The sequence below is a fragment of the Glycine max genome, chromosome 15 (genome assembly GCF_000004515.6).
Source record: "Glycine max cultivar Williams 82 chromosome 15, Glycine_max_v4.0, whole genome shotgun sequence".
In the NCBI taxonomy this organism is placed as follows: Eukaryota; Viridiplantae; Streptophyta; class Magnoliopsida; order Fabales; family Fabaceae; genus Glycine; species Glycine max.
This window is the reverse complement of record NC_038251.2, coordinates 6846702-6860168: the sequence shown is the minus strand read 5'-3', so window position 1 is coordinate 6860168 and position 13467 is coordinate 6846702. Positions and strand designations below refer to the sequence as shown.

Sequence of the window (13467 nt, the reverse complement as noted above, 5' to 3'; positions counted from 1 at the left end):
AGTAATAAAAAGTAAAAACAAACATGGAGAAAGGAAAATAGGAGCTGTATTCTGGAAGTAGACTAAATTGATTCTTTAATAGTTCTATATATATAAGCGTAATTAAGCATATGAAATCTTTTACTCTTTCCTCTAACTTTCTCTTGAAGTTTAACAGCTGAGCTTTTGGGATTCAACGGTTACATTCGTCCATATGCAAGGGCTAGAGGCCGAGATATACTTAGTGGAGTCAATTATGCTTCTGCAGCTGCCGGAATTAGAGAAGAAACTGGACAGCAACTGGTACCTGTTTATTAATTTTGGCCTCTGTGGCACAACTTCTTTTTCTTCATTAATTTGGTAGCCATAATTATTTGCTATAATTTGTTCATTTGTTTTCTACTTTAACTTGTAGGGAGGCCGAATCAGTTTTAGAGGGCAGGTGCAAAATTACCAAAGAACAGTGTCCCAGATGGTAAATTTACTGGGAGATGAGAACACAACTGCAAATTACCTGAGCAAGTGCATTTATTCAATTGGAATGGGTAGCAATGATTACCTTAACAACTATTTCATGCCTCTAATCTATTCCAGCAGCAGGCAATTCACACCACAGCAGTATGCTGACGTGCTTGTTCAAGCATATGCTCAACAACTGAGGGTTAGTCCAGTCCATACCATACCATAACTCCAACTAGTATTTTTTTGTTGCAAAGTAAAACAATAATACTAGTAGTGGTAACAAATATAAACAACAATAAAGAAAAATTAATTGTGCTGATTAGACGCTCAAAATAAGGTTCATATTCATAAATTAAAAATTTAATTGTTCTGTTCTTGCTTGTGATTCAGATTCTTTACAAATATGGGGCAAGGAAAATGGCCTTGTTTGGTGTTGGTCAAATAGGTTGCAGCCCTAATGCACTGGCCCAAAACAGCCCAGATGGTAGAACATGTGTGGCAAGAATCAATTCTGCAAACCAATTATTCAACAACGGGTTGAGATCTCTTGTTGATCAACTCAACAACCAGGTTCCGGATGCAAGATTCATCTATATAAACGTTTATGGTATCTTTCAAGATATCTTAAGCAACCCATCTTCCTATGGTACTTATTTTCTGCCTAGAACCATTTGCCATATATTTTGTTTAGAATCAAAATTTGTACATATTTCATGCTCATTTTGATCCCATGTGGTCTTAAATTTTCAGGATTTAGGGTCACAAATGCTGGGTGCTGTGGGGTAGGAAGGAACAATGGTCAAGTTACATGTCTGCCTCTGCAAACCCCATGCAGGACCAGGGGTGCGTTCCTGTTTTGGGATGCATTTCATCCAACTGAGGCTGCCAATACCATCATTGGTAGGAGAGCTTACAATGCTCAATCTGCATCAGATGCTTACCCTGTTGATATCAATCGCTTAGCTCAGATCTAAAGAGGGTCTTGTAGTAGCCATAAGCTGTGCCGTGATAACTATAATTGTAATGTTTGTGTAGTCTTCGCATCCTTTTCTTGTTCAGGTTTTAAATGTTTGTGTTCAGAAGTCTAAGTGTAATTTGGCATAAAAATTTTGGTTAAGAAATTTGCATATTTTTTAGTGAGTACTACTTGTTGGCTGATGTTATGTATATTTTCATCCAAAGTGAATAAAATGACAAGAAATTGTTTGCTTTCAAACTTCTTAAAATACAGAAGATTAAATATGTTTTTTCCTTAAATGAGACATTTTTTTATTTTGGTCTTCCAATTAAAATTTATTTTTTATTTCCTCAAATTCGTAAAATGTTATTTTCAATCCCAGAGTGAATTTGAAAGATTAAAAAGAATAAATTTTTAATTGAGGAGTCAAAACCAAAAGCGTCCCAAATTTAGAACACTAAAGTAATTGCCTTCAAATTTGGGTTACGGCATAGGTTAAATAACAGTTAATATATATACATACAACCAGAGAAACAGGTACAAAAATGTCCAATACAGAACAAACACCCTCTCACAATTAGCCTACCGAAAACCCAACTACAAAAAAAAGAGTAACAGCTTCATGCAGCAGATTTGAGACAGATAACAGGCTCCTTTTGCCATTCATATAAGGAGAAATGTGCAGAAAAAAAAATTTGGCCTTATTATGAGTGTTTCATTTGTTGGCTGTCTAAACAAAAAATTTCTCATGTCATATTATGGATGTTTTTTTCTTGCATTTGTCTTCGAATCTTTCTCTTCAAGCACAGGAGGTCATAATTTACATTTATAGATTAGGAATTTGTGTGCAGCCTTTAGATACTGGGTGAGATTTGAACCAATCAATGTTGCCATCTTCTTTAAGTTCAGTCAAAAATCCCATTTGGATCCTACAAGATTTGCATCAAGTGGGTGTAAAACAAGAGGTGTTATTGGAGTGCAGAACATCAATTTCATGTTGCATGGCTGCGTGCCAATTTGAGTATCTAAGAGCAGTTTTATAGGCTTTAGATTCCTCAATGGAGATAATAAGGATATCATGGGATGTTGATGGGTTAATGAAGGGTGTTTGTCTTGGCTAGGTCGTGTAAAAAATGGATAGGTGTGAGAAGTGTCACTATGACAAATTTTATTGTTCGGATTCAAATCAGGTATGGATTTGAAGGACGGAGAACAGGGCTAATCCTGAACCTTGATTAGAGGTGCGATAGCCCACAACTCATGGTTAGAAGGGATTCAGAAATTAAAGAAAACTTATGTAACTGTGTAGTAATTTTTTCTATATTATTATGTTATTTTTATAAATAGATGGCAAATATTGTCTTATTTTGTGTTTGAGAAAAACACCTTGTCGGTCTAAAGAAAAATACTTTCCTAAATATTTCTCTTTTTCAAAATTCATTAATACATGATTAAAAGATTAAATATATTTTTATCTCTAATTTTTTTAATTTTGCATTTTCTCCCCATTATTTTTTTAGCTTTTTAATCCCTAATAAATCTTTTATTTTGTATTTGTTCCCTACTGTTATTTTGTCCCAAGGTTGATGTGTTAGTTAAAAACTTAAAATTTTAAAAGTCATTTTTTGACGATTTTATAAACAGCCGCTTTTCATTTACAGTTTAAAATTACAAAAAATGGGCAAGATTTTTGAATTCAAGGTCTCCAGATTCAAGATCTCCATAGTTAATATTAAAGCAAAATAAAACAAGCATAAATCCCTATTAAAATCCAAATTCAATTAAAAAAGCACCCAAAATAGACAAGCCAAGCTTTAGCTCTAGATTCAAGATCTTGTAAACAAAATCTTCCAGTGGTTGCGCACTTGCGCTAAACCAAAAAGGGGAGAAAGATCACAACTTTACCCCCAAAACCCATTTGTTTCTTCTGAGATGATTCATGGTCCTGTGTTTCATGTAAACATTATCGCTGGTGGTCATGTTGATGAGGTACACAAAGACCTAAGAGTAAGCAGTGCCGGTGAAGGTGGAGTTGATGGCTACGTAGTAGATGACACTAACGAGGTTCAATGAGTGATGGATCCAAAAACTTTTCTTAATGGAACAAGAAATAATTAGATTTAGGAAAAATGAAAAAAAAATACAAGTAAATGAGACCACCGTGATTCCATTAACTCGAATAAGTTTAGAAAGTAAATCTAATTAGATTTAAGGAAAATCAATAAAAAATATGAGTAAGAGAGTGATTTTGGAAGGGTAAGAAAAAGAAATGATTCATATTGTAATGTAACACTTTTTACTAAAATAATCAACACTAAAATATCATTAATTCTAATTTCTTTATATTAAGAACACAATAAAAGAAAAATGCTCTTAAAACAATTATATCATGAAAGTTTTGAAAAAATGAGTGTTTTACTTACACTTAAGCAAACAAGTCATTCGAGTTTTTGGTTGTTTTTACTGTAATAGAATTTTCTCATTTTTTTTCCTTCCTTCGTTTCAATCCTTGAGCAACACACTAATGTCATGAGATACGATTTATTTATTTATTTGTATGATTTTAGTGAAAAAAATAGTCTATCCTTATATAGAATTATACTTAATTTAAAATTATATCTTTTAAAATTTGTTTAACCAATCTTTATTTATCTTTTATTTTTATTCAATCTAATATACTGTTATTCTAATATCTTTTTAAAAAGTATAACAATCTAATATATTAAAATAATTTAATCTATGTTTTTCTTTACTAAAAGATATATTTAGATAGTTCTTATCTAAATAATTATTAAATTATTTTTTAGATGTTATATGAAACAATATACTCCATGTAGTGTGAAGTGTGTATTTTTTATTATGCTACTATGATAATAATAAGAATTACAAATGATTTGAGCTTAAGTATGTAGTTTTTATATTGAATATCTTATGTTTTATTTGAACTTTGGATTAAAAAAATCCAATAGAAATAATATATAATTTGTTATGGGAGTAATTTTTTATATGCATTTACAAATAAAAAAAAATCTGATAGGGCAAACAACACATAACATAACGTGCACCCGCCATTGGGTCCAACGAAACAACTAGGTCCAAATACAAAATAATTTTTAGGAATGAAAAGGTAAGAAAAACTTTGAGACCGAAAGCAAATTTCAAATATATTTTAAGGAGTACTGGGTTTAAATATATATTCTAGTGCAAAAAAAAAATGTTTTTCAATTTGAATCCAATATGACAAGTGTGAGTTGAACAGCGTGTAAAAATGGCTCAAGTTTTTCATAATGTGAGTAACTTGATTAGGTTAGAACAATCCGAATCATCAGTTTAATAAGAGTTATGATAGAGTTAGACGGACGAATTGCATTTCCAATCTAAAGATTGAATTAGACGGACTAGTCATAGGATTTTGATTTCTAATTGAATCAGTTTGAGTTTAATAACACTAATTTGAACCAATTAAAAAAAATAAATAATATTTTCATTCAATCTACTCTTATATATTTTTTTCATTTATTATCAACAAAATATTTCCTCTGCCCATAACAATATAGTCTATATCACTTACAAAACATAACAGAAAAATTATTATAAGAAGGCCGGATTTGTTAGAACATTTCAAGATGAAAAATTATTAATGATAACAACAAAATGATCAATACTTTTTCACATATCTTTCTTAGTAAATAAAATTGTCTAACCATGCAACCTTTTTTCAACCGATATAGCCACAAGTACAATCAATAAATTCTACAAGAAATTGATACATGTGGAAAACATGTAGCTTTGACAAACTAAGTTTTTTTAATGGCTAACATTAATTCACTAGGTAAAGTCACTTGTGATACTTTTAATTTAGAGAAAAAACCATCTAATTAAATCAACATCCGATAAAATTATCATAAAAAAGTATAAGTAAAAATTAGCACAACATTTTTTCAATTCATTATCGATCATATACTGGCTTCGACTTTTTTGAATGAAATAAAAATTTAAAAATACTTTTAAATATTTTTATTGCTCTCGGTTCATGAATTTGGAGAAATGGTGGATGATGAATGTGAATAAACATTTAATTTTGGGTAAAATATGTTTAAGATATATGTAAAATTTTAAAAATATTAATTTTGTTATTATAAAAATTTTGTATTAATTTTGTCCTTTTAAAAATAAAGCATATTTTTATTAGATTTTAATAATTTCATATGAAGGTTCTATTACATACTTAATTATTTTTTTTCTTTATATCTTTCCAAATATACTCAAAAGACATTAAAATTCAATGTTATTTCATCTTCTATCCTAATCTCATTAGAAAGTATGAAAAAATCACCTAAAAAGTGATAAAAAAAACTACAATTTTTTGGGGATTTTAGTTGTAGAAAATTGTTTAACTCATTTTACAGATTTTAATCACTTCAAATTATTTAATTTGCTTGTAATCAAATTATATGTTTAAGTTTATTAGTTACGTTAGATTACTTTTTATCAGAATTATTACTGAAAATTAATAAAAATATATTTTATTTTTATCAAGAGGAAATTAATATAAAAAAATTTATGAGAACACTTTTTAAATTTTACACAAACCTTTGAACATATTTTAACCTTTAATTTTTTTAGTGGAAATTGAATTTTTCTTTAAACCTTAATGTTGGGATGAGTTGAGATTTTGGATGGTAGGATGGGTTGAGATTTTGGAATTAAATGATTCTCGAATAAGTCAAAAAGATACGGGTGAAGCGTTACAATTAAAAGAATTGAAAGCTTTTTTTTTTTCCCTTCTCACATTAAATTCTGAACTCTTTTTGGGTCCCCTCCAATTTTAGGCCCTAAGCCCGCCTTTCAAATTAGTCTCAAGGTCCACCGTGAATCCAATCACTTAGTTTATCTGATATTTTGATGGTTAAATATGATTTTTTCCTCAAATATAAACTCATTTATTAATTTTTCTTCCAAAAAAAAATAATTTTTTCTAAGTCTTTTATTTAACTCTGTTAATATGCTATGTTAGAAGTTTACAACACTAATTGTTTAACATTAAATTTTTTATTTCCAGCATTATCATTTATGGTGCCCAGTAAAAATAAGAAAAAAATATTACAGTTCTGTTATTCACAAACAATTACATATAATTAAACTCATTATTTCTATTGTTGATGAATCCTGATTAGGGAACAAACATATTAACGTATGTATTGATTGTAACAGTTTGAGGTTCAACCATATTCTCCACAACAAGTGAATTAATGTAGTTTACATTTAACAAAAAAATGGAATCAAATACAGGACTCAAGGAAAATTTAAAAAACTTCAAGAACCAAATACAATACAAATTATTTTTGGAACACTAAAACCAATACGAATCAATCTTTGGAGGACCAAAATCATATTTAACACATATTTAGATTAAAAGAGTCAAATTCTTAAAAAATTGACATAATAACTAAGGGAAAAATTACTTGATTAACTAATATTAAAAACTAATCATAAATTAATTTAAATATATTTTTAATTTTTTAAATTTGTGAAATGTTAATTTTAGTTCTCTCAAATTCACTTGAAGGAAAGGGAACTAACCCACAACCACGAAAATTTAATGAATATGATAAAATGACATACAACTAACATCTCCAATGAGGAAATGAGAAAGAAATAAGGGAGGAACTAAAGTAAAAGTCTTACAACCATTGTAAGGAAGAAAAGAGGCCAAAGCATCATGCTATGGCTTGTGAGTTTCGTGTCCACTATTGATAACAGACACACTTCTTTTGAATATATAGCAAACCGGAGGCCATATATATATATATATAGGTAATCGCCCACAATTCTGCCAAATTAATCGAACACAAACCTAGCAAGCAAGACAAGCCAAAAATAAATCTCCCATGGCCATCACAATTAAGTTTAAGGATGAGACCCTCTCCGGGGGCCTTGACCAGTCAATGTGCTCGGGAACTGTCACTGAGCATGCATGTGTCACCGTCAAAATTAATTATTATGCATGCAGAAGGATTGGTCCAACAAAAAGTAAGTCCTAATTAAAACAAAAACTGAAAAATATTTTGTATTTTAAAGAAAAGAATAATAAAAAGGGCCTTTTAATTAACGAATATGTGAGGTTTTTTTTTTTTTTTGCTTTTAAAAAAATTAATACTCTTTAAACTTTAATTATTTTATCCTGGTGCAGTGGTGCTGCATTCAGGGTGGCTGCAAATTCAACACCTTGCTCGTAATAGAGAGAGAGAGAGAGAGGCTGCACATGGATTTTCACAAGTGCCACTGTCTAGCTAGCTTACTAGTGAAGATCAAATTATTTCCTTGCCCACCACAAATTGTCAAAAAGATTAAGTCACAGCCAATCATGCAGATATAGATTGCCAACTAGTAGTGGATAAAATGATAGAGCTAGTATCATAAAAGATTAACATAATTCTTATCTTTGAATGCTCGAACTATTTATAAAAACCCTCGTTTGAAAATAATTTAATTTGTATTACAAATTCACAATATAAATTGTTTTTTTAGCAAAATATAAATTTTTTATAATATATTTTATAGCTTTATATGTTTAAAAATATTTACTTGTTAAATTTTAATTTTAATATAATTTATATATTCATGATTATTAAATTATTACAAAGTTTGCTAATATAAAAGGGATTTTTCTATATCATGTACCACCCTGTCCAAACTCCAACCCATAAAGTGATCCACTCTATCATGAACTTAAAAATTAAAGAAAAGAAACTAAAATAGTTAATAAAAAAGAGATAAAAGTATTAATTAATCATTTTAAACTAACAAAAAACTTGCCAAACATGCATGTCATCTTAGCAATGGTGTTAATTACTTTCTTTGGCTGAATTATTATTTTTTTGTCAAACTTTTCGGCCTTCATAATAATTGCTTTATTCTGACTTGGTAGTAAAAAAAATCTTCCGGCTTGGACAATGGACACACAGCTTTGTAAGCTCGCCCTATATATACATGCACCTTTCATGTTGCTATTAGTCACACTCTTATAATTTCCTGGATGGAGATGGAAGCTAAGACTAAGCCTTGGCTGGACCTATCTCTTCTTCTATTGGCTGCATATTGCATGCAACAATGTGTCCATGGACAATCGCAGCAAACACCTTGCATGTTCATCTTTGGAGGCTATTTATCTGACAATGGAAATAACAACAACCTTCGAACATATTCAAAATCCAATTACAGACCATATGGCATCGACTTCCCAGCAGGCACAACTGGTAGATTTACCAATGGACTAACGCAAGCTGACATAATTGGTACGTATGGTAGCATTAATTCTCTCTCTCTCTCTCTCAATCACCATAAAAATAAAGCTTAATTATACTTAGTTGACATGTGTCCTTTCCCTGCTGTATTATCTTATCCTACACTTTTTTTCATTTGTTTAGATCACAAATTAACGTTGTTTAACCATTATTAATTGTAGCTGAGCTTTTGGGATTTACGGAACGCATCCCACCCAATGCAAACACTAGTGGCTCGGACATACTTAAGGGTGCCAACTATGCATCTGGATCAGCAGGGATTCGCCCTGAGACCGGCACGCATCTAGTATATATCCTTCTTTATTTGTTCATCTCTATCTTTAATTGGTTTAATTTGGTATAATTTTACACGTATTTCAATTCAATACTCACCCATGCATGCCACTAAATTAGTGAATTACACGTACAACGCAGGGCGCCAATATCAATTTGGAAAGACAAATCATGAATCACAGAATGAATATATATTACCAAATTGCTCCAAGACTTGGAAGTTTAGAGAAAGCTGGACAACACCTTAACAAGTGCTTGTACTACGTGCATATAGGCAACAGTGATTACATAAATAATTACTTCCTTCCGCTATATTACCGAACAAGCAGAGTGTATGACCTTGAGGGATACGCGAACGATCTTATTAGGCGCTACTCTCGATATATACAGGTATTTTAACAATTTTCTATTTGCTTTTCACTTTGCCTCACAAATTGGCGCTTTTCGCAGCACTCGTAATTATAAAATTCAAATCAAACTATTGGATCAATTATTAATTTACAATACTACGAATTGTTTGGATTCGCGTCGGGTCCTATATGAAGTCACTTTTGACTTATTTTTATTTGAATCTCAATAATTAAATTTTTATAAATAGAAAATTTTGAAAAAGTAATATATTAATCTGAAAACAGATTTAAATTTTAAATAGCGGCCTTGACTTTATTAAATATTAGTTTAAGAAAAATGTTAACATACTCTTTTTCTAAGAGTTTGTTTATGATTGATTAGAATTTTTTAGAAATTATAGTTTTTGATAAGTTTTATTTCTCATATAATTATTTTCTACTGATTTATATTAAATAAAAAAACGAAACTTACCAAAAGTTAATAATTTTCAATAAACTCTAACAATTTATAAAGTCTTTGGGAGAGTATGTGTCCTCTTAATTCAAATTTAAATAAGCATTAATTTAAATTTTGAGTTTTGTCACGGTCATGCCCTCACTTAGTCTTTTTTCATATACTTACTAGTCTAAAAATTATTTTTATAATACATAACATGACAAGAACTTTAATTTTCAGGTTTTTAAATTTATGTTCTTAGAGCGACAATTTACCTAATGAAGCCACTAATAACATTTACTAATAAAGACTTAGCCTAGCTAATAGAAGATGTTAGTTTTTCTCATAAATATGATGAATTAAGATTCAAATTCTTGACAAGGATTTCCTTCCAAAGAGAATACCTATGATTTTACACAAAATTGGTTTAATTAAGTATTAATTTTTATAATTTTGTATTTTTTATTTAATTATATTTTTTAAATTGATTTTTGCATAAAACATTTTTTCGTATTCTTTGTTTCTCATTTAATTTATTTAAATATTATAAGTCCTTTCATCATTCTAAATATCACTCTTTTTATATCTGATCCATCAAAATATTGCAATGAAAAAACTTATAATATTTTAAAAAATTAAACAAGAAAAATGAAAAAAAGGATTTTATTAACAATTTTTTTTATAAAACATTTATTTCAAAAATTAAATTAAACAACTGAAAATTTTTAAGAGTAAAGACTTACAATTAAACTGAAAAAATCATCGTATGGGTTTCAACAAATAATTTTTTTTACAGTCTAATTTTTACAATTGTTTAATATTTTTTTTATCACACATTCGTCACATTTTTTTTATTTCCTCTCTTTCCTTCTTAAGGCATGTCAAATAATCATTTTTTGGGAGTTAATTAAAAACCCTATATAGCACTAGGACCTCGAAAGTTAAAAAAATAGGCTCGTCGTAGTATTTCAATTTTCACAAATTTATGTGAATATATTATATATAAATAGATGCTGAAATTATTTATACTAATTAATCTTGAGTCAATAAAAGCATGTGTCCTTAAAGTTTACTTTGATTATAGATTCCACATATTATTGGCAGTGCATGTTGAATGTGGCTCCAACTTATTAGCCGTCATTTGACAACCCTAGTATGATTTACACCTATATTGAAAACAATTTATAATTATGAAAATATGGTTTTGGAGGGCAGCATCTGCAACGACTTGGGGCAAGAAAATTCGTGTTACAAGGGATGGGTCGTATAGGCTGCTCTCCATATGCCATCACTACGTATAAAACAAATGGATCTTGCTATGAAGTGATGAATAATGCTGCGGGAATATTCAATGGCAAGCTTAGATCTCTAGTGGACCAATACAATAACCGGGCTCCTGATTCCAAATTCATCTTTGTAAACAACACAGCCAGAAACCTTGGCATCGTCAATACCGGTGGTATGTATGCATTTCGATTTTCTTACACTTTTTTTCACATCCAATCATGATTTTAAATTGCGGTGGTTGCCGTGGGATTGTGTGAGTCAGAAAAAATCTTTACATTATGAAAAAATACAACTGATAATGTGATCGTAATTACCATTGTGATGCGATTATAGATTGTCAAAATATCTTAACCTCGTGGACCGTTGTTTAAAACCATGCATCCTATAGATTAAAGCATTTGAATGTCTTACGCAACACAATCTGGTCCATGTGTGTTTCAGGTTTCACTGTAACGAATGCTTCTTGCTGCCCAATAGGGTTGAATGTGCTGTGTGTTCAGAATTCAACAGCATGCCAGAATAGGGCTCAACACGTGTTTTGGGATGGGCTCAGTACCACAGAAGCTTTCAACAGATTCGTTGCAACCCTTGCTTATAATGGTTCTAATCCAGCCTTCACTTACCCAGGGAATATCAAGAGCCTTGTTCAGTCCAATTACAATACGTCCTTAAATAATTAAGAAATCCTAAGAACATATTGTTTCTGTGTTAATTTATTGGAAATCATCAAATTATGTGAGTCTCACTCCTTATTAACCGAGTCTCACCTAATTTTATAGTTTCCAATAAATTTTATAAGATATAATATCAACCTAAATAAGTGCGGAGTAAATAATAGTCTTCGATTTCTTTTATATAAGTGCGGAGATACATATTGTTTATCAAAGTTATAACGTTATTAAATTTCCAAGTAAATTACACTTGTCCAGCCCTTTGAGAAATGTAACTATATATTATCTCCCCTTATATTAAAATATAAAATATAAAGTTTAGTTCATTTAACTTGATACTATAAAAAATACTCTTAAAAAGATTACATCTTTCTTTCCTAAGATTCTGTAAAAAAATCTTTCTTTCCTAAGATATGCTCATATGCAAGTACTGCACTGCACTTTCCTAATATAGGACATTTAACAAATACTGTTAATTAGAGAATATTTATTAAATGATATTGAAAATATATTTTTAATCAAATATATATTAAAATATTTTTAATTTACCGATTAAGTTAGTCTTCACTCACCTGATACCTTATCATTGTTTCCTTTCTATGCCTCAACGTTGCTATATATATATCACAAAACTTTTGATTTGAAAATATATAAGATTGGTTTCATGATTGGAAAATAGGAGTTTAAGGGTGAAGGAAGAAGGGAGAGGAAAAGCTTTTGAGTTTAAAAAAATTTCTAATTCCAAATTTGTCATTAGTAATAAAACTTAAAAGCTAAGAGAGAAAGAATTTATGACTGAAAATATATTATAAAAAACAAATAACTTAGTAACATATTTTTGTAAAAAATGTACAAATATATTAATAAATGGTTTTCTGGTTAAAATATTATATGTTAATTAACAGAAACTATTATTAGAATTTCTATAGAAATATAAAAATGGTTTGTAGTGTAATTTGATCTGAGACAATTAAGACAGACACGCAGCAGGGTTAGCATGCCAATGCTAGAAAGAAAAATTGTGGTATGCTTTTAACCACGACCAACCCAAGAATAATATTTTCTGTAAAATTTGCCCTTTGTCCAGGCTCTTTCCATCAAAGATCACAGCATTTCTCTGATACCAAATGCTCCACGTGAAAGCTCCCCAGAATATTGACCACCATTCCCTAACTTTAAAAGGCATTTGTGATAATCTAATTGAAAATTCATCCAAAATGATGATGAATATTTTTTATGATTTTCGTAATAATTAAATCGGAAGTATATTCAAAGTAATTATTATTGAGGATAAATTTTTTTAAACTTGAAAAAATAAATTTAAAATAAATGCTTCTTATATAAATATATTTTTTTAAAAAAACAGATAAAATTTATTTTTCAAAAAATATAAAATTGTTTATTTTAAGTTAAAAAATAATTTAGACAAACACATCAAAAAATCATAAAATTTTTATTTTATTTAAAAAATACTTGTTTTAAAAAATAAACTTAAGCAAACTAGTCCTAATTCTTTAAAAAAATTGCTTATTACTTATTTTGATCAATGAAAGTGATTATTACTAAAGCTTTATATTTTTATTTTTTTAATTTTAAATTTAAATTTAAGGATTAAAATATCAACCAGTTTTTTCATTGGCTATAATAGCTTTTATTTTTATTTTTAGTGCATTTTTTAGAGTTCATTCATTAATTTTTATTTAAATATTTTAGTTTTATTATTATTATTTATCTTTATTTATAT

General features: G+C 29.1%; 2 protein-coding genes across 2 annotated transcripts in view; both read left to right on the top strand.

Moving 5' to 3' along the window:
* LOC100791711 (GDSL esterase/lipase At1g29670) overlaps positions 1–1657 on the top strand; it is a 3005-nt gene extending 1348 nt beyond the window's left edge. The window contains exons 2-5 of the mRNA XM_003546009.4: positions 158–282; positions 395–640; positions 832–1087; positions 1192–1657. Coding sequence (XP_003546057.1) covers positions 158–282; positions 395–640; positions 832–1087; positions 1192–1415 — 851 coding nt within the window. The 3' untranslated portion in view covers positions 1416–1657. The remainder of the gene's footprint in view (positions 1–157; positions 283–394; positions 641–831; positions 1088–1191) is intronic.
* Positions 1658–8420: 6763 nt separating this feature from the next.
* Positions 8421–12018, top strand: LOC100800157 (GDSL esterase/lipase At1g29670). Its single transcript, XM_003547141.5, has 5 exons — positions 8421–8697; positions 8868–8992; positions 9121–9369; positions 10981–11224; positions 11494–12018. The coding sequence occupies exons 1-5, from the start codon at positions 8439–8441 to the stop codon at positions 11730–11732; spliced, it is 1116 nt and encodes a 371-aa protein (XP_003547189.2). The 5' UTR covers positions 8421–8438; the 3' UTR covers positions 11733–12018.
* Positions 12019–13467: the final 1449 nt, after the last annotated feature.